Raw genomic sequence first — 26,548 nt, forward strand, 5'->3', positions numbered from 1 at the left:
GGAAATTCAGATCGAATTCCACTTTGTCAACTTCGATTTGATTATCTCTAGTATCAAAAAAAGTGTTAACTATTCTATAGTTACACTATTAGACACTTGCTTGCTATCAAAGCAAAATGGGAGAATGTTTCCTGATATCAAAAGGAAGGCCAAATTGTTTTATTACCAGGATACGCTCTGTACACAGCTTGCCGCAGCTTTTGTTCTGCAGACATGTGCCGCCCTCGTGTCTGACTAGGAGACCCCTTTGCACCTCCCACTCCACCCTCCCTTCATCTCAGCGGACACTACTGCTACAAGTAGTGGAAATCAAAACAGCACCAGTAGCAGCCAATTAAGGGGTTGTGCGATGATTGGTATAGACAATGAAAAACTGATATAATGTAGAACAGGACAATTCCTGCTAGAACCAGCACTGTACCTCACATGGGTCCAGAGAACGCCACATTCACTGCTCTAATTGTTCTGATCATTTATCACAAACCGAGTAGCTCAGGGGGGTGTCCTTTCTGCTGTAGCTTTCCCCTGTAACTGCAGCAAAACATATGGCTGGTGACAGTTGAAGATTTAAACTGTGCATATTAGACCAGCTCAGTGACATGTGCAAAAAATAAGGAAAAGAACAAACATCAGGTGGTGCTATACATATACAGTTTACTGAATAACTGACTGGATACACTAAATTTGAAATTGCATGTAATTACAAAAGCATTCAGATCCAGGTGCTCTTTTGAAATTTTTTTTGAATATGTTTCGAGACACCACCCCCTTAAGTTTGCTGGACATGATGGAATAGTATTTTCAAGTGCTTCGCGGACGGTAGTTTCATCACACTGAAGCGGGCAAAATTTTCCTACCTATCATTAATTAATTCCTTTTATAGCTGCTATATTTTATTTTTAAAATAAATCATTACCTATAACTCACATTAAACAACATATAACAGACAATCACACAAAGGCTGTATGCCAAAATCCGGGTATGTGCAACCTATCCATGAGACAGTTACAGTCAGCATAACTTACAACGGCATCCTTGTGTGCAATGAGACATTCAAGACCAGAGTTCCCTGGCGTGGCAGTTCTTCAGACAATGTGCAGACGACAAGACACGAGTGGTTTGCACGCTGTGTAATCAGAGCCTGAAGCGAGGCATAAACGTTCTCAACCTGAGCACAACCTGCTTGGCCAGGCATCTAAGTGCAAAGCACGAGCTGCAGTGGAGTAGACACCTCAAAAACCAAGAAAGGTCTCTGGCTCCTCCTGCTTCCTCTTCTGCTGCAGTCTCGGCCTCTTCATCCACCTCTGGAGTGACACTGGCACCTGGCACCCCACAAACAGAGGATCTGCCAGCAACGCCACCATCTGGGTCACTAAGCATTTCCACAATGTCCCACGGAAGCATTCAGCTCTCTATCTCCCTGAATGCCAGCATTTCAAAATTACTGTCCTTTGGAAATGCTGTAATTCCGTCTGGTGGAGACGGAGAGTTTTAAAAGCCTTATGGCTGTGGCTGTCCCACAGTATGTCGTGCCCAGCCGCCACTACTTTTCCAGGAGAGCCATCCCTTCCTTGCGCAACCAAGTGGGGGACAAAATCAGGTGTGCATTGTGCAACGCCATCTGTGGCAAGGTCTACCTAACTATGGATACGTGGATCAGTAAGCACAGTCAGGGCCATTATATCTCCATAACAGCACACTGGGTAAATGCAGTGGTGGCCGTACCTGAGGCGGATAGCAGTTTGGCGCATGTCCTTCCACCACCGAGGATTGCAGGGTGCTTCTCTTTGCCTCCTGTTGCTTTCTCCTCCTAATCCGCTTCCTCATCCTCTACCGCCTCCTCATCCAGTCAGCAAAACGCCTTCACCACCAACTTCAGCACAGCCGGGGTAAACAACAGCAGGCAGTTTTAAAACTTATCTGTTTGGGAGACAAACCCCACACCGCAGAGGAGCTGTTTATGGGCCTTGAACAACAGACCAATGAGTTGTTGGTGCCAGTGAGCCTGGTGGTGTGCAATAATGGGCAAAATCTTGTAGGAGCTCTGGGACTAGCCGGTTTGACGCACATCCCTTGCCTAGCGCATGTGCTGAATTTGGTGGTGCAGAGATTCCTTAAAAATCACCCCGATATGTCAAAGCTGCTGCATAAAGTGCGGTCCGTCTCTGTGCGCTTTTGGCGTTCTCACTCTGCTGCTGCTAGCCTGTCAGCGCTGTAGGGTAACTTCGGCCTTCCTGCTCACCACCTCATATGCAACGTGCCCACAAGGTGGAACTCCACCTTGCACATGCTGGCCAGACTTGTGCGAGCAGCAGCAGGCGATACTGGCCTTTCAGCTGCATCACGCACAGGTGAGTCGCTCTGCGGAACAGCACCACTTTACCACCAATGACTGGGCCTCCATGCGAGACCCTTTGTGCCTTGTTGCACTGTTTCGTGTACTCCACCAACATGGCCAGTGCCGATGACCCTGTTCACAGTGTTAATATCCCACTTCTATGCCTCCTTGAAAAAACACTTCGGGCGATGATGGAAGAGGATGTGGCATAGGAGGAGGAAGAGTGATCATTTCATAGAGTTTAAGGCTAGTCATTCACAAGTGGCTCCGAGGGTGGGTTCCTGCACCCACAAACGCCAGGTACACAATTGTCCAGCCAGGGCACAGATCTGGAGGATGAGAAGGAACCGTGTTCACAGCAGGGTGGCACTAAAACCAGCTCATTGCCATCACTGGTGTGTGGCTGGGGGATACAGAGGGCACAGATGATACACCTACCACAGAGGACAGCGTTGCCTCTGGGAAGCCTGGCACACACAAGCGATTACATGCTGCAGTGCCTTCACAACGACCGCCGAGTTGCCCACATTCTTACTTGTGCTGATTACTGGGTGGCCACGCTGCTGTATCCCCGTTACAAGGACAACATACGTCCTTAATTTCGTCACTGGAGCATGATCGTAAGATGCACGAGTACAAGCGCACGCTGGTAGACACACTTCTGGTGGCATTCCCATCTGACAGCGGGGGCACAGTGGAAGCACAAGTTGAAGGCAGAGGAGGAGGAAGAGGTTGCCAACGCAGTTGGAGCGCCACCAGCACCTCAGAAGGCAAGGTTAGCATGGCCGAAATGTGGAAAAGCTTTGTCAGCACTCCACAACAACCAGCACCACCAGCTGATATTGAATGTCTTTGCAGGAGGCAGCATTTCAGCAACATGGTGGAGCAGTATGTGTGCACACGCCTACACGAACTGACTGATGGGTCTGCCCCCTGCAACTTCTGGGTCTCCAAATTGGGCACATGGCCTGAGCTTGCCCTTTACGCCTTGGAGGTGCTGGCCTGCCCTGTTGTTTGTTTAGCATGGCTGGAGGGGGTTATCACAGGTTATATTTCCCAATGTTTTGGGGTGTACCCTAATTTAAACAAAATAATTTAAAATGAAAACCAGTGTTGGCTACCTCATCCTCCAGCGCCGCTTCCACCTACACTGCCATATTCACTGCCTCCTACTCCATATGGACCTCCTCCTCCTAGATCAAGATTATAATTTTTTTTATTTTTGCCTATTATATGTTAGTTTAAGTCATTTCCCTCTCCACATTTGTTTGCAGAGCACTTGCCATGCTCTTAACCAACATTGTGGGGTTTCGCTCTGGTAGATAGGGTAAGCGGATGCAGTACAAAGGCAAAAGACAAGTTCTTAACGCAAAACTTCAGTGTTTATTCACACTTGAGGCAAATGCACAAAACAATGCGTTACTTTGCAGTCTTGGTGTTTACTTCACACACAATGGAAAGTACATGTTGGTATTACTTCACACAAATTGGAAAGTTTGTATAAGACAAGTCACCTTGATGTCAGTTCTGCCTCCAGCAGTCCACTGCAGGCTTTATGGGGCCTGTGTCCTCGGCCCAGGGGTCACAGCCCTCCAAACTCGCACCAAGCCTCAGATCCCATCTTGCTGCTGAGCCCAGCTGCCTCTTTAAGGACAGTCAGTTGCTGCCAAAAACCCGGACCGGCAATTAAAATCCAGTCTGGTAATTCACCCCACCTGGCTGCAAATCAGCCCAGCAGCAAAGTCCCTGAAATCCCTGATTTCCCAGACCATTTTCCTTAGGCCTCATGCACACGACCGTTGTGTGCATCCGTGGCCGTTGTGCCGTTTTCCGTTTTTTTTCACGGACCCATTGACTTTCAATGGGTCCGTGGAAAAATCGGAAAATGCACCGTTTGGCAGCCGCATCCGTGATCCGTGTTTCCTGGCCGTGAAAAAAATATGACCTGTCCTATTTTTTTCACGGCCAACGGTTCACGGACCCATTCAAGTCAATGGGTCCGTGAAAAATCACGGATGCACACAAGATTGTCATCTGTGTCCGTGATCCGTGTCCATGATCCGTGTCCGTTTTTTCCTATCATTTCAATGGCAAACTTGACTTAGATTTTTTTTTCATTTTTCATGTCCGTGGATCCTCCAAAAAACAAGGAAGACCCACGGACGAAAAAACGGTCACGGATCACGGACCTACGGACCACGTTTTTGCGGACCTTAAAAAAAAACGGTTGTGTGCATGAGGCCTTACTGTGTCACAGCATTTATCTTAAAACAACACCAAAAAGAAATGTTCAACTCTCCCTCTACTCTCCCTTTAAAAGCATCATACAACATATTTTGTATAAGGTTTTATGAAAGTATTCTGTATTACAATTACTGTCATGTATGACGAGTCTGTGCACAATCTTGTCATCTCTACCATAAACCATCACCTCAGTAAACTATTTTCTAAAGATTTATATAAGTTATGTGAAGGAAGTGGAGATGAGCGAAATTTTGAAAAACTTGATTCAACAAGAAATTCAATTAGTTACAAATTAATTTCACTAATCAGTATAAGGCTACTTTCACACTAGCGTTCGGGCGGATCCGTTCTGAACGGATCCGCCCATAATAATGCAGACGGAGGCTCCGTTCAGAACGGATCCGTCTGCATTATATTAGCTAAAAAAAGCTAAGTGTGAAAATAGCCTGGGACGGATCCGTCCAGACTTTCAATGTAAAGTCAATGGGGGACGGATCCGCTTGAAGATTGAGCCACATTGTGGCATCTTCAAACGGATCCATCCCCATTGACTTACATTGTAAGTCTGGACGGATCCGCACGCCTCCGCACGGCCAGGCGGACACCCGAACGCTGCAAGCAGCGTTCAGCTGTCCGCCTGTCCGTGCGGAGGCGAGCGGAGCGGAGGCTGAACGCCGCCAGACTGATGCAGTCTGAGCGGATCCGCCTCCATTCAGACTGCATCAGGGCTGGACGGCTGCGTTCGGGTCCGCTCGTGAGCTCCTTCAAACGGAGCTCACGAACGGAAACCCGAACGCTAGTGTGAAAGCAGCCTAAATCAAATAAACCCTGCCAATCTGCCTAAAAGTAACAGTGGCCTGTAATACTGACGCACAGTAATTACACAGTGAACAGAACGGATTAAGGCCCCTTTCACACGAGTGAGTTTTAGAAGTGAATGGGGCTGCGTGAAAAACGCATTTCATCCGCAAGCAAGTGCGGGTGCGATGCGTTTTTCACTGATGGTTGCTAAGAGATGTTGTTTGTAAACCTTCAGTTTTTTTATCACACACATCAAAACGCATTGCACCTTTTGCAGAAAAAACTGAACAACTGAACGCAATCGCAGACAAAACTGACTGAACTTGCTTGCAAAAGGTCCCTTTCACACGAGCGTGATTTCCGCGCGGGTGCAATGCGTGACGTGAACGCATAGCACCCACACTGAATCCTGACCCATTCATTTCAATGGGTCTGTGTACATGAGCGTTGTTTTTCACGCATCAGTTCTGCGTTGCGTGAAAATCGCAGCAGGTTCTATATTCTGCGTTTTTCACGCAGCCCTGGCCCCATAGAAGTGAATGGGGATTCAGTGAAAAACGCATTGCATCCGCAAGCAAGTGCGGGTGCGATGCGTTTTTCACTGATGGTTGCTAAGAGATGTTGTTTGTAAACATTCAGTTTTTTTATCACGCACGTGAAAAACGCATCAAAACGCATTGCACCCGCGCGGAAAAAACTGAACAACTAAACGCAATCGCAGACAAAACTGACTGAACTTGCTTGCAAAATAGTACGAGTTTCACTGAACGCATCCTGAACATATCTGGACCTAATCCGTCACGCCCGTGTGAAACCAACCAAATAGTGCGAGTGTCACTGAACGCACACTGAATGCATCCAGACCTAATCTGTCACGCTCGTGTGAAAGGGGCCTTACTATGAATATTGGTGTGTTGCACACTTACGGTATGTACTTAGACCTGCCTGTAATACTGAAGACATAGTAACTCTACAGCTAACAGGATGGATAAGCTATGACTCTTGGTACACTGCACAGTTATGTACACAACTTGTAGCAGAGCCTGTAGTTCAGCAGTCTCCTACGCTCTCCCTCCACTCTCCCTGCAGTCCCTCTTGCACTCTCCTTCTCCAATATTGCCCTACACTCTAAGGCCCCTTTCACACGAGCGAGTTTTCCGCGCGGGTGCAATGCGTGACGTGAACGCATAGCACCCGCACTGAATCCTGACCCATTCATTTCAATGGGTCTGTGTACATGAGCGTTGTTTTTCACACATCAGTTCTGCGTTGCGTGAAAATCGCAGCATGTTCTATATTCTGGGTTTTTCACGCAGCCCTGGCTCCATAGAAGTGAATGGGGCTGTGTGAAAAACGCATTGCATCCGCAAGCAAGTGCGGGTGCGATGTGTTTTTCACTGATGGTTGCTAAGAGATGTTGTTTGTAAACCTTCAGTTTTTTATCACGCGCGTGAAAAACCCATCAAAACGCATTGCACCCGCGCAGAAAAAACTGAACAACTGAACGCAATCGCAGACAAAACTGACTGAACTTGCTTGCAAAATAGTGCGAGTTTCACTGAACGCATCCTGAACATATCTGGACCTAATCTGTCACGCCCGTGTGAAAGAGGCCTAAGGTCCCTTTCACACGAGCGAGTTTTCCGCGCGGGTGCAATGCGTGACGTGAACGCATAGCACCCGCACTGAATCCTGACCCATTCATTTCAATGGGGCTGTGCACATGAGCGTTGTTTTTCATGCATCAGTTCTGCGTTGCGTGAAAATCGCAGCATGTTCTATATTCTGCGTTTTTCACGCAGCCCTGGCCCCATAGAAGTGAATGGGTCTTCAGTGAAAAACACATTTCATCTGCAAGCAAGTGTGGATGCAATGCATTTTTCACTGATGGTTGCTAAGAGATGTTGTTTGTAGGGATGAGCGAACTCGAACTGTATAGTTCGGGTTCGTACCGAATTTTGGGGTGTCCGTGACACGGACCCGAACCCGGACATTTTCGTAAAAGTCCGGGTTCGGGTTCGGTGTTCGTCGCTTTCTTGGCGCTTTTGTGACGCTTTCTTGGCGCTTTTTGAAAGGCTGCAAAGCAGCCAATCAACAAGCGTCATACTACTTGCCCCAAGAGGCCATCACAGCCATGCCTACTATTGGCATGGCTGTGATTGGCCAGAGCACCATGTGACCCAGCCTCTATTTAAGCTGGAGTCACATAGCGCCGCCCGTCACTCTGCTCTGATTAGCGTAGGGAGAGGTTGCGGCTGCGACAGTAGGGCGAGATTAGGCAGATTAACTCCTCCAAAGGACTTGATTAACTGATCGATCTGCAGCTGTGGATCATTGAGCTGCTGATCCTCAATTGCTCACTGTTTTTAGGCTGCACAGACCGTTTGTCAGTCTCATTTTTCTGGGGTGATCGGCGGCCATTTTGTGTCTTGTGGTGCGCCAGCACAAGCTGCGACCAAGTGCATTTAACCCTCAATGGTGTGGTTGTTTTTTGGCTAAAGCCTACATCAGGGTGAAGCTGTCACACCAAGTGCATTTAACCAGCAATAGTCTGTTCATTTTTTGGCCATATACAAAATCAGGGGCAAGCTGCGCCTGTCACCAAGTGCATTTAACCCTCAATGGTGTGGTTGTTTTTTGGCTAAAGCCTACATCAGGGTGAAGCTGTGACACCAAGTGCATTTAACCAGCAATAGTCTGTTCATTTTTTGGCCATATACAAAATCAGGGGCAAGCTGCGCCTGTCACCAAGTGCATTTAACCCTCAATGGTGTGGTTGTTTTTTGGCTAAAGCCTACATCAGGGTGAAGCTGTCACACCAAGTGCATTTAACCAGCAATAGTCTGTTCATTTTTTGGCCATATACAAAATCAGGGGCAAGCTGCGCCTGTCACCAAGTGCATTTAACCCTCAATGGTGTGGTTGTTTTTTGGCTAAAGCCTACATCAGGGTGAAGCTGTCACACCAAGTGCATTTAACCAGCAATAGTCTGTTTATTTTTTGGCCATATCCCAGTCTAATTCTGTCACTAAATCCATACCGGTCACCCAGCGCCTAAATACTAGGCCTCAAATTTATATCCAGCTAAATCTGTCCCTAGTGCTGTAGCTGGGCGAGTTATTTAGTGTCCGTTCAAGCACATTTCTTGTTCTGGGTTGAAATACAATTCCCAATTTAGCAATTTCATAATTTAGTGGTTCCTGCTATATCAGAGCTATTTGAAATCTATCCCAAAAAGGGTATATAATATTGAAGGTGCACATTGGGTCATTCAGAATAACTTCACACACACCCGCTACTGTGTATTTCCAAGTCTAATTCTGTCACTAAACCCATACCTGTCACCCAGCGCCTAAATACTAGGCCTCAAATTTAAATCCCTCTAAATCTCTCGTTACCGCTGTACTGTTGTTGCTGGGCAAGATATTTAGTGTCCGTCAAAGCACATTTTTTGTTCTGGGTTGAAGTACAATTCCCAATTTAGCAATTTCATAATTTAGTGGTTTCTGCTATATCAGAGCTATTTGAAATCTATCCCTAAAAGGGTATATAATATTGAAGGTGCACATTGGGTCATTCAGAATAACTTCACACACACGCTTCTGTGCATTTCCAAGTCTAATTCTGTCACTAAATCCATACCGGTGACCCAGCGCCTAAATACTAGGCCTCAAATTTAAATCCCTCTAAATCTCTCGTTACCCACCGCTGTACTGTTGTTGCTGGGCAAGATATTTAGTGTCCGTCAAAGCACATTTTTTGTTCTGGGTTGAAGTACAATTCCCAATTTAGCAATTTCATAATTTAGTGGTTTCTGCTATATCAGAGCTATTTGAAATCTATCCCTAAAAGGGTATATAATATTGAAGGTGCACATAGGGTCATTCAGAATAACTTTACACACACGCTTCTGTGCATTTCCAAGTCTAATTCTGTCACTAAATCCATACCGGTGACCCAGCGCCTAAATACTAGGCCTCAAATTTAAATCCCTCTAAATCTCTCGTTACCCACCGCTGTACTGTTGTTGCTGGGCAAGATATTTAGTGTCCGTCAAAGCACATTTTTTGTTCTGGGTTGAAGTACAATTCCCAATTTAGCAATTTCATAATTTAGTGGTTTCTGCTATATCAGAGCTATTTGAAATCTATCCCTAAAAGGGTATATAATATTGAAGGTGCACATAGGGTCATTCAGAATAACTTCACACACACGCTTCTGTGCATTTCCAAGTCTAATTCTGTCACTAAATCCATACCGGTGACCCAGCGCCTAAATACTAGGCCTCAAATTTAAATCCCTCTAAATCTCTCGTTACCCACCGCTGTACTGTTGTTGCTGGGCAAGATATTTAGTGTCCGTCAAAGCACATTTTTTGTTCTGGGTTGAAGTACAATTCCCAATTTAGCAATTTCATAATTTAGTGGTTTCTGCTATATCAGAGCTATTTGAAATCTATCCCTAAAAGGGTATATAATATTGAAGGTGCACATAGGGTCATTCAGAATAACTTCACACACACGCTTCTGTGCATTTCCAAGTCTAATTCTGTCACTAAATCCATACCGGTGACCCAGCGCCTAAATACTAGGCCTCAAATTTAAATCCCTCTAAATCTCTCGTTACCCACCGCTGTACTGTTGTTGCTGGGCAAGATATTTAGTGTCCGTCAAAGCACATTTTTTGTTCTGGGTTGAAGTACAATTCCCAATTTAGCAATTTCATAATTTAGTGGTTTCTGCTATATCAGAGCTATTTGAAATCTATCCCTAAAAGGGTATATAATATTGAAGGTGCACATAGGGTCATTCAGAATAACTTCACACACACGCTTCTGTGCATTTCCAAGTCTAATTCTGTCACTAAATCCATACCGGTGACCCAGCGCCTAAATACTAGGCCTCAAATTTAAATCCCTCTAAATCTCTCGTTACCCACCGCTGTACTGTTGTTGCTGGGCAAGATATTTAGTGTCCGTCAAAGCACATTTTTTGTTCTGGGTTGAAGTACAATTCCCAATTTAGCAATTTCATAATTTAGTGGTTTCTGCTATATCAGAGCTATTTGAAATCTATCCCTAAAAGGGTATATAATATTGAAGGTGCACATAGGGTCATTCAGAATAACTTCACACACACGCTTCTGTGCATTTCCAAGTCTAATTCTGTCACTAAATCCATACCGGTGACCCAGCGCCTAAATACTAGGCCTCAAATTTATATCCCGCTAAATCTCTCGTTACCGCTGTACTGTTGTTGCTGGGCAAGATATTTAGTGTCCGTCAAAGCACATTTTTTGTTCTGGGTTGAAGTACAATTCCCAATTTAGCAATTTCATAATTTAGTGGTTCCTGCTATATCAGAGCTATTTGAAATCTATCCCAAAAAGGGTATATAATATTGAAGGTGCACATTGGGTCATTCAGAATAACTTCACACACACCCGCTACTGTGTATTTCCAAGTCTAATTCTGTCACTAAACCCATACCTGTCACCCAGCGCCTAAATACTAGGCCTCAAATTTAAATCCCTCTAAATCTCTCGTTACCGCTGTCCTGTTGTAGCTGGGAAAGTTATTTAGTGCCCGTCAAAGCACATTTTTTGTTCTGGGTTGAAGTACAATTCCCAATTTAGCAATTTCATAATTTAGTGGTTCCTGCTATATCAGAGCTATTTGAAATCTATCCCAAAAAGGGTATATAATATTCAAGGTGCACATTGGGTCATTCAGAATAACTTCACACACACGCTTCTGTGCATTTCCAAGTCTAATTCTGTCACTAAATCCATACCGGTCACCCAGCGCCTAAATACTAGGCCTCAAATTTATATCCCGCTGAATTTGAATACAATACATTGGGCCAAATAATATATTTGTTGTTGTGGTGAACCATAACAATGAGAAAAACATCTAGTAAGGGACGCGGACGTGGACATGGTCGTGGTGGTGTTAGTGGACCCTCTGGTGCTGGGAGAGGACGTGGCCGTTCTGCCACATCCACACGTCCTAGTGTACCAACTACCTCAGGTCCCAGTAGCCGCCAGAATTTACAGCGATATATGGTGGGGCCCAATGCCGTTCTAAGGATGGTAAGGCCTGAGCAGGTACAGGCATTAGTCAATTGGGTGGCCGACAGTGGATCCAGCACGTTCACATTATCTCCCACCCAGTCTTCTGCAGAAAGCGCACAGATGGCGCCTGAAAACCAACCCCATCAGTCTGTCACATCACCCCCATGCATACCAGGGAAACTGTCTCAGCCTCAAGTTATGCAGCAGTCTCTTATGCTGTTTGAAGACTCCGCTGGCAGGGTTTCCCAAGGGCATCCACCTAGCCCTTCCCCAGCGGTGAAAGACATAGAATGCACTGACGCACAACCACTTATGTTTCCTGATGATGAGGACATGGGAATACCACCTCAGTATGTCTCTGATGATGACGAAACACAGGTGCCAACTGCTGCGTCTTTCTGCAGTGTGCAGACTGAACAGGAGGTCAGGGATCAAGACTGGGTGGAAGACGATGCAGGGGACGATGAGGTCCTAGACCCCACATGGAATGAAGGTCGTGCCACTGACTTTCACAGTTCGGAGGAAGAGGCAGTGGTGAGACCGAGCCAACAGCGTAGCAAAAGAGGGAGCAGTGGGCAAAAGCAGAACACCCGCCGCCAAGAGACTCCGCCTGCTACTGACCGCCGCCATCTGGGACCGAGCACCCCAAAGGCAGCTTCAAGGAGTTCCCTGGCATGGCACTTCTTCAAACAATGTGCTGACGACAAGACCCGAGTGGTTTGCACGCTGTGCCATCAGAGCCTGAAGCGAGGCATTAACGTTCTGAACCTGAGCACAACCTGCATGACCAGGCACCTGCATGCAAAGCATGAACTGCAGTGGAGTAAACACCTTAAAACCAAGGAAGTCACTCAGGCTCCCCCTGCTACCTCTTCTGCTGCTGCCGCCTCGGCCTATTCTGCTGCTGCCGCCTCGGCCTCTTCCTCCGCCTCTGGAGGAACGTTGGCACCTGCCGCCCAGCAAACAGGGGATGTACCACCAACACCACCACCACCACCTCCGTCACCAAGCGTCTCAACCATGTCACACGCCAGCGTTCAGCTCTCCATCTCACAAACATTTGATAGAAAGCGTAAATTCCCACCTAGCCACCCTCGATCCCTGGCCCTGAATGCCAGCATTTCTAAACTACTGGCCTATGAAATGCTGTCATTTAGGCTGGTGGACACAGACAGCTTCAAACAGCTCATGTCGCTTGCTGTCCCACAGTATGTTGTTCCCAGCCGGCACTACTTCTCCAAGAGAGCCGTGCCTTCCCTGCACAACCAAGTATCCGATAAAATCAAGTGTGCACTGCGCAACGCCATCTGTAGCAAGGTCCACCTAACCACAGATACGTGGACCAGTAAGCACGGCCAGGGACGCTATATCTCCCTAACTGCACACTGGGTAAATGTAGTGGCAGCTGGGCCCCAGGCGGAGAGCTGTTTGGCGCACGTCCTGCCGCCGCCAAGGATCGCAGGGCAACATTCTTTGCCTCCTGTTGCCACCTCCTCCTTCTCGGCTTCCTCCTCCTCTTCTTCCACCTGCTCATCCAGTCAGCCACACACCTTCACCACCAACTTCAGCACAGCCCGGGGTAAACGTCAGCAGGCCATTCTGAAACTCATATGTTTGGGGGACAGGCCCCACACCGCACAGGAGTTGTGGCGGGGTATTGAACAACAGACCGACGAGTGGTTGCTGCCGGTGAGCCTCAAGCCCGGCCTGGTGGTGTGTGATAATGGGCGAAATCTCGTTGCAGCTCTGGGACTAGCCAATTTGACGCACATCCCTTGCTTGGCGCATGTGCTGAATTTGGTGGTGCAGAAGTTCATTCACAACTACCCCGACATGTCAGAGCTGCATAAAGTGCGGGCCGTCTGTTCGCGCTTCCGGCGTTCACATCCTGCCGCTGCTCGCCTGTCTGCGCTACAGCGTAACTTCGGCCTTCCCGCTCACCGCCTCATATGCGACGTGCCCACCAGGTGGAACTCCACCTTGCACATGCTGGACAGACTGTGCGAGCAGCAGCAGGCCATAGTGGAGTTTCAGCTGCAGCACGCACGGGTCAGTCGCACTACAGAACAGCACCACTTCACCACCAATGACTGGGCCTCCATGCGAGACCTGTGTGCCCTGTTGCGCTGTTTCGAGTACTCCACCAACATGGCCAGTGGCGATGACACCGTTATCAGCGTTACAATACCACTTCTATGTCTCCTTGAGAAAACACTTAGGGCGATGATGGAACAGGAGGTGGCCCAGGAGGAGGAGGAGGAGGATGAGGAAGAGGGGTCATTTTTAGCACTTTCAGGCCAGTCTCTTCGAAGTGACTCAGAGGGAGGTTTTTTGCAACAGCAGAGGCCAGGTACAAATGTGGCCAGCCAGGGCCCACTACTGGAGGACGAGGAGGACGAGGATGAGGAGGAGGTGGAGGAGGATGAGGATGAAGCATGGTCACAGCGGGGTGGCACCCAACGCAGCTCGGGTCCATCACTGGTGCGTGGCTGGGGGGAAAGGCAGGACGATGACGATACGCCTCCCACAGAGGACAGCTTGTCCTTACCCCTGGGCAGCCTGGCACACATGAGCGACTACATGCTGCAGTGCCTGCGCAACGACAGCAGAGTTGCCCACATTTTAACCTGTGCGGACTACTGGGTTGCCACCCTGCTGGATCCACGCTACAAAGACAATGTGCCCACCTTACTTCCTGCACTGGAGCGTGATAGGAAGATGCGCGAGTACAAGCGCACGTTGGTAGACGCGCTACTGAGAGCATTCCCAAATGTCACAGGGGAACAAGTGGAAGCCCAAGGCCAAGGCAGAGGAGGAGCAAGAGGTCGCCAAGGCAGCTGTGTCACGGCCAGCTCCTCTGAGGGCAGGGTTAGCATGGCAGAGATGTGGAAAACTTTTGTCAACACGCCACAGCTAACTGCACCACCACCTGATACGCAACGTGTTAGCAGGAGGCAACATTTCACTAACATGGTGGAACAGTACGTGTGCACACCCCTCCACGTACTGACTGATGGTTCGGCCCCATTCAACTTCTGGGTCTCTAAATTGTCCACGTGGCCAGAGCTAGCCTTTTATGCCTTGGAGGTGCTGGCCTGCCCGGCAGCCAGCGTTTTGTCTGAACGTGTATTCAGCACGGCAGGGGGCGTCATTACAGACAAACGCAGCCGCCTGTCTACAGCCAATGTGGACAAGCTGACGTTCATAAAAATGAACCAGGCATGGATCCCACAGGACCTGTCCGTCCCTTGTCCAGATTAGACATTAACTACCTCCCCATAACCATATATTATTGGACTCCAGGGCACTTCCTCATTCAATCCTATTTTTATTTTCATTTTACCATTATATTGCGATGCTACCCAAAGTTGAATGAACCTCTCCTCTGCCTGTGTGCTAGGCCTAAATATATGCCAATGGACTGTTGCAGTGGTGGCTGACATGAAGCCTGATTCTCTGCTATGACATGCAGACTAATTCTCTGCTGACATGAAGCCAGATTGTCTGTTACGGGACCTCTCTCCTCTGCCTGGGTGCTGGGCCTAAATTTATGACAATGGACTGTTGCAGTGGTGGCTGACGTGAAGCCTGATTCTCTGCTATGACATGCAGACTGATTCTCTGCTGACATGAAGCCAGATCCTCTGTTACGGGACCTCTCTCCTCTGCCTGGGTGCTGGGCCTAAATTTATGACAATGGACTGTTGCAGTGGTGGCTGACGTGAAGCCTGATTCTCTGCTATGACATGCAGACTGATTCTCTGCTGACATGAAGCCAGATCCTCTTTTACGGGACCTCTCTCCTCTGCCTGGGTGCTGGGCCTAAATTTATGACAATGGACTGTTGCAGTGGTGGCTGACGTGAAGCCTGATTCTCTGCTATGACATGCAGACTGATTCTCTGCTGACATGAAGCCAGATCCTCTTTTACGGGACCTCTCTCCTCTGCCTGGGTGCTGGGCCTAAATTTATGACAATGGACTGTTGCAGTGGTGGCTGACGTGAAGCCTCATTCTCTGCTATGACATGCAGACTGATTCTCTGCTGACATGAAGCCAGATCCTCTGTTACGGGACCTCTCTCCTCTGCCTGGGTGCTGGGCCTGAATATATGCCAATGGACTGTTGCAGTGGTGGGTGACGTGAAGCCTCATTCTCTGCTATGACATGCAGACTAATTCTCTGCTGACATGAAGCCAGATTGTCTGTTACGGGACCTCTCTCCTCTGCCTGTGTGTGTGCTGGGCCTAAATATATGCCAATGGACTGTTGCAGTGGTGGCTGACGTGAAGCCTCATTCTCTGCTATGACATGCAGACTGATTCTCTGCTGACATGAAGCCAGATCCTCTGTTACGGGACCTCTCTCCTCTGCCTGGGTGCTGGGCCTAAATTTATGACAATGGACTGTTGCAGTGGTGGCTGACGTGAAGCCTGATTCTCTGCTATGACATGCAGACTGATTCTCTGCTGTCATGAAGCCAGATTGTCTGTTACGGGACCTTTCTCCTCTACCTGGGTTCTGGGCCTAAATTTATGAAAATTGACTCTTACAGTGGTGGGTGACGTGAAGCCTGATTCTCTGCTATGATATGAAGACTGATTCTCTGCTGACATGAAGCCAGATTGTCTGTTACGGGACCTTTCTCCTCTGCCTGGGTTCTGGGCCTAAATTTATGAAAATTGACTCTTACAGTGGTGGGTGACGTGAAGCCTGATTCTCTGCTATGATATGAAGACTGATTCTCTGCTGACATGAAGCCAGATTGTCTGTTACGGGACCTTTCTCCTCTGCCTGGGTTCTGGGCCTAAATTTATGAAAATTGACTCTTACAGTGGTGGGTGACGTGAAGCCTGATTCTCTGCTATGATATGAAGACTGATTCTCTGCTGACATGAAGCCAGATTGTCTGTTACGGGACCTTTCTCCTCTGCCTGGGTTCTGGGCCTAAATTTATGAAAATTGACTCTTACAGTGGTGGGTGACGTGAAGCCTGATTCTCTGCTATGATATGAAGACTGATTCTCTGCTGACATGAAGCCAGATTGTCTGTTACGGGACCTTTCTCCTCTGCCTGGGTTCTGGGCCTAAATTTATGAAAATTGACTCTTACAGTGGTGGGTGACGTGAAGCCTGATTCTCTGCTATGATATGAAGACTGATTCTCTGCTGACATGAAGCCAGATTGTCTGTTACGGGACCTTTCTCCTCTGCCTGGGTTCTGGGCCTAAATTTATGAAAATTGACTCTTACAGTGGTGGGTGACGTGAAGCCTGATTCTCTGCTATGATATGAAGACTGATTCTCTGCTGACATGAAGCCAGATTCTCTGTTACGGGACCTCTCTCCTCTGCCTGGGTGCTGGGCCTAAATTTATGACAATGGACTGTTGCAGTGGTGGCTGACGTGAAGCCTGATTCTCTGCTATGACATGCAGACTGATTCTCTGCTGACATGAAGCCAGATTCTCTGTTACGGGACCTCTCTCCTCTGCCTGTGTGTGTGCTGGGCCTAAATATATGCCAATGGACTGTTGCAGTGGTGGCTGACGTGAAGCCTCATTCTCTGCTATGACATGCAGACTAATTCTCTGCTGACATGAAGACAGATTCTCTGTTACGGGACCTCTCTCCTCTGCCTGGGTGCCGGGGCCTAAATATCTGAGAATGGACTGTTCCAGTGGTGGGTGACGGGAAGCCAGATTCTCTGCTATGGAACCTCTCTCCAATTGATTTTGGTTAATTTTTATTTATTTAATTTTTATTTTAATTCATTTCCCTATCCACATTTGTTTGCAGGGGATTTACCTACATGTTGCTGCCTTTTGCAGCCCTCTAGCTCTTTCCTGGGCTGTTTTACAGCCTTTTTAGTGCCGAAAAGTTCGGGTCCCCATTGACTTCAATGGGGTTCGGGTTCGGGACGAAGTTCGGATCGGGTTCGGATCCCGAACCCGAACATTTCCGGGATGTTCGGCCGAACTTCTCGAACCCGAACATCCAGGTGTTCGCTCAACTCTAGTTGTTTGTAAGCCTTCAGTTTTTTATCATGAAATAAAACGCATCGTGAAAAACGCATGAAAAACGCATTGCACCCGCGCGGAAAAAACTGAACAACTGAACGCAATCGCAGACAAAACTGACTGAACTTGCTTGCAAAATGGTGCGGGTTTCACTGAAAGCACCCTGAACGCATCCGGACCTAATCTGTTAGGCCTCTTTCACACGGGCGTCATGTTTTTTGCCCGGATAAGAGGCGGGTGCGTTGCGGGAAAATGCGCAATTTTTCCGCGCGAGTGCAAAACATTGTCATGCGTTTTGCACTCGCGTGAGAAAAATCACGCATGTTTGGTACCCAAACCCGAACTTCTTCACAGAAGTTCGGGCTTGGGATTGATGTTCTGAAGATTGTATTATTTTCCCTTATAACATGGTTATAAGGGAAAATAATAGCATTCTGAATACAGAATGCTTAGTATAATAGTGCTGGAAGGGTTAAAAAAAATAAAAAAGTTAACTCACCTTCTCCTCTTGATCGCGTAGTTCCCGGTCGGTCTCTTCTTTAGCTGTGGGCCGAATGACCTGTGGTGATGTCAGATCACATGCTCCAATCACATGGTCCGTCACCATGGTGATGGAGCATGTGATCTGATGTCACCACAGGTCCTTTAGCCCACAGCTAAAGAAGAGACCGACCGGGAACTACGCGATCAAGAGGAGAAGGTGAGTTAACTTTTTTATTTTTTTTAACCCCTCCAGCACTATTATACTAAGCATTCTGTACTCAGAATGCTATTATTTTCCTTTATAACCATGTTATAAGGGAAAATAATACAGTGAATAGACTGTCACCTAGAACCCATGCTTGAAAATCGCACCGCATCCGCACTTGCTTGCGGATGCATGCGATTTTCACTCAACCCCATTCATTTCTATGGGGCCTGCGTTACGTGAAAAATGCACAAAGAGGAGCATGCTGCAATTTTCACGCAATGCACAAGTGATGCGTGAAAATCACCGCTCGTGTGCACAGCCCCATAGAAATGAATGAGTCAGGATTCAGTGCGGGTGCAATGCGTTCACCGCACGCATCGCACCCGCATGGAAAACTCGCCCGTGTGAAAGGGGCCTTAGGTCCCTTTCACACGAGCGTGATTTCCGCGCGGGTGCCATGCGTGACGTGAACGCATAGCACCCGCACTGAATCCGGCACCATTCATTTCAATGGGGCTGTGTACATGAGCGTTTTTTTTCACGCATCACTTCTGCAATGCTTTGAAATCGCAGCATGTTCTATATTGTGCGTTTTTCACGCAGCCCTGGCCCCATAGAAGTGAATGGGGCTGCGTTAATAACGCATTGCATCTGCAAGCAAGTGCGGATGCAATGCGTTTTTCACTGATGGTTGCTAAGAGACGTTGTTTGTAAACCTTCAGTTTTTTATCACGCGCATGAAAAACGCATCAAAACGCATTGCACCCGCGCGGAAAAAACTGAACAACTAAACGCAATCGCAGACAAAACTGACTTGTTTTAGTGCCAAAATCGCTGCATTTTCACTGAACGCACTCTGAACGCATCCGGATCAAATCCATCACGCCCGTGTGAAACCAGCCTTAGGCCTCATGCACACGGACGTTTTTTTTCACGGTCCGCAAAACGGGGTTCCGTTGGTCCGTGATCCGTGACCGTTTTTCCGTCCGTGGGTCTTCCTTGATTTTTGGAGGATCCACGGACATGAAAAAAAAGTCATTTTGGTGTCCGCCTGGCCGTGCGGAGCCAAACGGATCCGTCCTGAATTACAATGCAAGTCAATGGGGACGGATCCGTTTGATGTTGACACAATATGGTGCCATTTCAAACGGATCCGTCCCCATTGACTTTCAATGTAAAGTCTGGAGTTCTGTTATACCATCGGATTGGAGTTTTCTCCAATCCGATGGTATATTTTAACTTGTAGCGTCCCCATCACCATGGGAACGCCTCTATGTTAGAATATACTGTCGGATATGAGCTACATCGTGAAACGCATTTCCGACAGTATATTCTAACACAGAGGCGTTCCCATGGTGATGGAGACGCTTCAGGTTAGAATATACAAAAAAACTGTGTACATGACTGTCCCCTGCTGCCTGGCAGGTGCTGCCAGGCAGCAGGGGGCAGACCCCCCCCCCTGTTTTTAACTCATTGGTGGCCAGTGGGCCCCCCCTCCCCTGTTGTTAACTCGTTGGTGGCCAGTGTGCGCACCCCCCTCCCTCCCTCCCTCTATTGTAATAATAGCATTGGGGCCAGTGTGCGCGCCCCCCCAACCCCCCCCCCTCCCTCTATTGTAATAATAGCATTGGGGCCAGTGTGCGCGCCCCCCCAACCCCCCCCCCCTCCCTCCCTCTATTGTAATAATAGCATTGGGGCCAGGGAGGGGGGGGGGGGTTGGGGGGGTGCGCACACTGGCCCCAATGTATTAAAACAATAGAGGGAGGGAGGGGGGGGGTTGGGGGGGCGCGCGCACACTGGCCCCAATGTATTAAAACAATAGAGTAGGGAGGGAGGGGGGTGCGCACACTGGCCACCAACGAGTTAACAACAGGGGAGGGGGGGGCCGCACAATGATATTCAAACTGGGGAGGGGGGGGGGGTCTGCCCCCTGCTGCCTGGCAGCCCTGATCTCTTACAGGGGGATATGATAGTACAATTAACCCCTTCAGGTGCCGCACCTGATGGGGTTAATTGTACTATCATATCCCCCTGTAAGAGATCGGGTGCTGCCAGGCAGCAGGGGGCAGTCTTGTACACAGTTTGTAGTGTATTCTAACTAGAAGCGTCCCATCACCATGGGAACGCCTCTGTGTTAGAATATACTGTCGGATCTGAGTTTTCACGAAGTGAAAACTCAGCTCTGAAAAAGCTTTTATGCAGACGGATCTTCGGATCCGTCTGTATGAAACTAAAACCTACGGCCACGGATCACGGACACGGATCCCAATCTTGTGTGCATCCGTGTTCTTTCACGGACCCATTGACTTGAATGGGCCCGTGAACCGTTGGCCGTGAAAAAAATAGGACAGGTCATATTTTTTTCACGGCCAGGAAACACGGCTCACGGATGCGGCTGCCAAACGGTGCATTTTCCGATTTTTCCACGGACCCATTGAAAGTCAATGGGTCCGTGAAAAAAAACGGAAAACGGCACAACGGCCACGGATGCACACAACGGTCGTGTGCATGAGGCCTTACTCTCGTGTGAAAGAGGCCTAAGGCCCCTTTCACACGAGCGTGAGGGATTAGGTCCGGATGCATTCAGGGTGCGTTCAGTGAAACTCGCACTATTTTGCAAGCAAGTTCAGTCAGTTTTGTCTGATTGCATTCAGTTGTTCAGTTTTTTCCACGTGGGTGCAATGCGTTTTGATGCGTTTTTCATGCGCGTGATAAAAAACTGAAGGTTTACAAACAACATCTCTTAGCAACCATCAGTGAAAAATGCATCGCACCCGCACTTGCTTGTGGATGCAATGCGTTTTTCAAGCAACCCCATTCACTTCTTTGGGGCCAGGGCTGCGTGAAAAACGCAGAATATAGAACATGCTGCGATTTTCATGCAACGCAGAACTGATGCGTGAAAAACAATGCTCATGTACACAGACCCATTGAAATGAATGGGTCAGGATTCAGTGCGGGTGCTATGCGTTCACGTCACGCATTGCACCCGCGCGGAAAACTCGCTCGTGTGAAAGGGGCCTAAGGCCCCTTGCAGACGAGCGTGTCCGGATTAGGTCCAGATGCGTCCCGGGTGCATTGCAGCACACCCACGCGAGTAGGTACGCAATTGCAGTTAGTTTTGACTGCAATTGCGTTCCGTTGTTCAGGGTGTAATGCGTTTTGCACGCGCGTAATTAAAAACTGAATGTGGTACCCAGACCCGAACTTCTTCACTGAAGTTCAGGTTTGGGTTTGGTGTTGTGTAGATGTAATTATTTTCCCTTATAACATGATTATAAGGGAAAATAATAGCATTCTTTAATACAGAATGCTTAGTACAAGGTCAATTGAGGGTTAAAAAATTAAATAAAAATTAACTCACCTCCTCCAGTTGATCGCGTAGCTGCCAGTCTCCTGTTCTTTCTTCAGGACCTGTCAAAGGTCTGTGGTGACGTCACTGAGCTCATCACATGGTCCATCACCACGGTGATGGACCATGTGATTAGACCATGTGATGTGACGTCACCACAGGTCCTTTAGCCGGCAGCTCATGATTAAAGAAGTAAGAAGAGATTGGCAACTGCTCGATCAAGGTGGTGAATATTTTTATTTTATTTTTTTAACCCTCAATTGACCTTCTACTAAGCATTCTGTATTAAAGAATGCTATTATTTTCCCTTATAATCATGTTATAAGGGAAAATAATACAGTGAATAGACTGTTATCTTAGCAACCATGCGTGAAAATCACACTGCATCCGCACTTGCTTGCGGATGCTTGCGATTTTCACGCAGACCCATTCACTTCTATAGGGCCTGTGTTGCATGGAAAACGCACAAGGAGGAGCATGCTGCGATTTTCACGCAACGCACAAGTGATGAGTGAAAATCACTGCTCATGTGCACAGCCCCATAGAAATGAATGGGTCCGGATTCAGTGCGGGTGCAATGCGTTCCCCTCACACATTGCACCCACGCGGAAAACTCGTCCCATGTGAAAGGGGCCTAAGAGTTTGCAGCAACACTGTCCCTAGTGCATGAGCATCCTGTCACATCTCTCCCTGTGCTCAGCTCACAAGAAAACGTCAGTGACTGCACAGGATCAGGTTTTATAGAGCTCTGCCTAGCTATGACATCACAGGGGATGGCTACCCGTGGACTGGCTGACTGCACAGTATTATTGGTGATCTCGCTTTCCCGGGCTTGTCTCCTCCACACTTACTTTCACTTTCTAACATGTGCAGCTGCCATTCTAGGAAAACTGACTTGTTACCATGAATTTGTTTAGCTGTTTTATGACAGCTGCTTTATTCTGTACTTCATACAATGATCTATATATTAGAGGAAGATATAAAACAGACATAAAGAAAAAGTATTATTATTTATTAAATTGGCATTTATTCCATGGCAATGATAATATGAATAGGGGTATACATACATAAATTAAGACAAGTAAAATAAGCATAAACAAGATGAGTTACAAACGGGTTTAGAAGGAGAGGAGCATGCCTGCGAGGGCTTACAATCTACAAGGGATGGGGGAAGGATAAGGTGAGGGGAGAAGCTGTTCATATGGCGATATAGTGGCAGCAGGGTGAGGCCTCATGCACACGACCGTTGTGTGCATCCGTGGCCGTTGTGCCGTTTTCCGTTTTTTTTTGCGGACCCATTGACTTTCAATGGGTCCGTGGAAAAATCGGAAACTGCACCGTTTGGCAGCCGCATCCGTGATCCGTTTTTCCTGGCCGTGAAAAAAATATGACCTGTCCTATTTTTTTCACGGCCAACGGTTCACGGACCCATTCAAGTCAATGGGTCCGTGAAAATCACGGATGCACACAAGATTGTCATCCGTGTCCGTGATCCGTGTCCGTGATCCGTGTCCGTTTTTTCCTATCATTTCAATGGCAAACTTGACTTAGATTTTTTTTTCATTTTTCATGTCCGTGGATCCTCCAAAAAACAAGGAAGACCCACGGACGAAAAAACGGTCACGGATCACGGACCAACGGAACCCCGTTTTGCGGACAGTGAAAAAATACTGTCGTGTGCATGAGGCCTGAACGTGGGTTTTAGTTTTGTCTAAAGAAGTGGGTTTTCAGGTTTCTTTTTAAGGTTTCCACAGTGGGCAAGAGTCTGATCTGTTGGTAGAGAGTTCCAGAGTATGGGAAGTGATTGTGGGACGAGCAGATAAGAGGAGAGTAGAGAAGGAGATTTTATGAGGATTTGAGATTACGTGTAGGAAGGTTCTGGTAGATCAGGTTGCATACGTATAGAGGGGACAGGTTGTGGAAAGCATTGTATGTCCTAGTTCATGTTTTGCACTGGATTCTCTGGGCAATGGGGAGCCAGTGAAGGGATTGGCAGAGAGAAAAGTAATGGGGAGGGGGGGATATTTTCCAGGTAGCTAAGTTAATGATAGATTGAAGGGGTGCGAGGGTGCTAGATGGGACAGCGGGGAGTACGTGGCCATTGACTGTGATACTAGATACATCAGTTTGGCAGAGACTGGGGAAGCCATGTTAGTGCATTGCCTGTATTGTTTTGCACTTAAGGCCCTCCAGTAAAGAAGTATACTGGTTTACTGCAAACCCTGACTCTGGACTTATTGTGGTATGTTATGCCTTATCATCCCCTCTGGAAAGCAGCAACATCCGGAGATACCTCAACGGTGTTCGGGGGCCCAGTGTAGCTTTGGGACCACCTCACCCAATGCATATGTCTTTGGCAGAAACACTTTGCTGCTGTGGAAAGGAGTACTGTTAAAAGCATCCCCCATATGATGAGACAAATTGGAGGCCTGTATATTAGTTCTTCTTCACCCCTCAGTACAGGAACTGCAGAGGGACATGGCAAGAACCTTATTGCAAACCTGTGGTTCTGTCTGCTGATAAACTGCAAAGTGTCTTTAGAGAGGGGGCGTACTATAACCAACATCCTTGTTACTGTCCATATGCTACTATTAGGAGAATATTGCACTGATATACTTTGGAACTGTCTTGCTGCTATTTGTAGTACAATCCCTATCATTAACCAAATAAAGAGACTTTATTTACTACAACAAACAAGCCTGATTGACTCCAGTACCCACTGGCCCTGCCTTGCACCCAAGCAATCTACCATCTAGGTGACCCAAACCACCACCCGACATGAGCCCCAGGGACCCAATACCAGCTTCAATACCTGAGAGAAGAAAGGCTGCACACTACAGTTAATGCAGGGCCTTAGGGAGCACCAGAGAAGACATTGACACCTTGTGAGTGTTACCACTACCTCTGAACCACAACTACCACTCCCATCCTCCACTTTGGCTCACTCTCTTTGATAGAGGATCTATTGAAATTGTAGGAGTATATTTTGGAATTGCTGTATATACAAAACAGTAATATTAATAATAGACCCTTCAACTGTACATGTCTAATAGCAGTCGTTAGATACTGTATTAATAACTTGTTCTTATGCCTGATTAAACATGAATAATAATGTACAGTAGTTGCTTATCTGACTCTCTTTGCATTGTCAATGTGTACACTCAAGTTTAGTAAGCTGTAATAAAAAAATATTTTGTTGAATAATTATAATACTGTAAATTTGAATATGGACATTGGGGATCTCTGCCTGCAGTCAGTGTATGTTAACAGACAGATGGAAGAGTGGTAATTAGTTTTAGAGATAAATCCAGATTCGGACTACAGTTCTTTGGGTCCACCAGAGGAAATTATTCTCTGTGCCCAAGCCCCATATCATCAATAAAGGCTAATAAATTTGGTTCAAATAAATAGACACTGGTGTCAAAATATTGGCTGCAAAGGCAGCTTGCAACGTGATGACGGCAGCACAGGTCCAGGAGAGCGTACCTGCTGGATCCCATGGAACTCAAGCAGAAGTGCTGGCAGTGCTGCATCCGCTGGCCAGGGACATAAGCTGCAGCCGCTTCTATCCAGCAGTGGACCTTTTTTCCTGTTTAGGAAAACCTCAGATAACACTACCAGCAGTACTATCCACTACTGCAACACTACTCAGTACTCTGACCAAGTGAATTGAGCTAACTCTTCATAGTAAATGTAGTTTTTATTATTTCCATATTTTAAATAAAAATTCTACGTATGGCAGCATGGGTATTCTTATCATACTTTGATATATTTTGGTAAAATTGGCAATGCAGTTAAGAACATGTTTCATAGCTTTTTCTCATAATTTATTTTTCTTGCAGCCTGACATTGATGATGGAAGAGTGGGAAGGCCGAGATCCATGTTACGGTCTTATCGACAGATGTCTATCATATCTTTGTCTTCAATGGCTTCGGATTGCAGCACACCCAAAAAGTCTTCAGCAGAAAGGTTAGATTTAAATTTGCCCCTTCACCACTTCCCCCTAGGATTTAGTAAGTTTATATGTGTGCGTCCTGTTATATTTTAGTATCTTGCAGGGGATTTAAAACATTGTATTAGAAAACCAAAAAGTATGTCAGGTCATCTCACATATTTAATTCTATTTTTAGTTTGAAGAACTGTATAAATCAGTGATTAAAAATGAAATAATAGGGATAAATCCATTTAAATCCAGTTAATCAGTTCACCAATACACAGGGTAGGGCAACAATTTACCTGTAAATGTGATAACGTGAAAATAAGCATCATGCCTCAATCATCAATTTCCATTTTTTGTATTTCTACATGCTCCTGGTCCCCCTTGCGGCAGCCAGGCCGCATCCATAGGCAGCGTGGTGTCTTTCACATGATCCCTTTCCACCGCTCAGACTCCTCTTCCTTTGCTTCATTGTCAACAATTAACAGAATGTGTGATCTGGAAACAACTCTATATGCCCAGCAATCCGATGGTGCCCAAGCCAAATTCCCACCAGCCTCGCTGGAAGATAACTGGCCAGCATTATTTCTCCCAAAAAGCCATCCCTGCCTTGTAATCTCACGTAGCAGACAATGTAGGCTGCTCCTTGCAACTCTCCCATTGAGGCAAGGTTCACGCCACGGTGGCCACCTTGAGCAGCTCTTAATGACCTGGACTGTACATGTCTTTCAAGGCCCACTGGGTCAATGCTTTTTCTGGCAGTGGTGAGGCAAACACTGGAAATGAAGCCAGGTCCCTTGGACGCCCCACAATTGTGTCAGCCTGACTCCCACATAAGGCACTTATCCACCTCCTTTGCTTCCTCCTCGATGGACACTGGCCCGTCCGCAACAGCATTAGGGCATAGGGTCGCTCGCACTAGCCCTTCTTCCTATTAAATCTGTCAAGTCAAGCATTGCCATGCCATGTCGGAGATGATCGGCCTGGGTGAGAGTAGATACATTTGGGAGCACTTGCTGAAGTACATAAAGCAGCAAACATCCTGCAGGCTGTCACCTCGCCGACACCCAACTGGGCAAGATGGTCAGCAACAA

General features: G+C 47.3%; 1 protein-coding gene across 3 annotated transcripts in view; it reads left to right on the forward strand.

Moving 5' to 3' along the window:
• DOCK2 (dedicator of cytokinesis 2) overlaps nt 1–26,548 on the forward strand; it is a 1,177,826-nt gene that overhangs the window by 1,045,207 nt on the left and 106,071 nt on the right. For all 3 annotated transcript variants that reach the window (XM_044280877.1, XM_044280878.1, XM_044280879.1), the window contains one exon: nt 25,359–25,486. In XM_044280877.1, coding sequence (XP_044136812.1) covers nt 25,359–25,486 — 128 coding nt within the window. The remainder of the gene's footprint in view (nt 1–25,358; nt 25,487–26,548) is intronic.

The sequence above is a fragment of the Bufo gargarizans genome, chromosome 2 (assembly GCF_014858855.1).
Source record: "Bufo gargarizans isolate SCDJY-AF-19 chromosome 2, ASM1485885v1, whole genome shotgun sequence".
NCBI classification, from domain to species: Eukaryota; Metazoa; Chordata; class Amphibia; order Anura; family Bufonidae; genus Bufo; species Bufo gargarizans.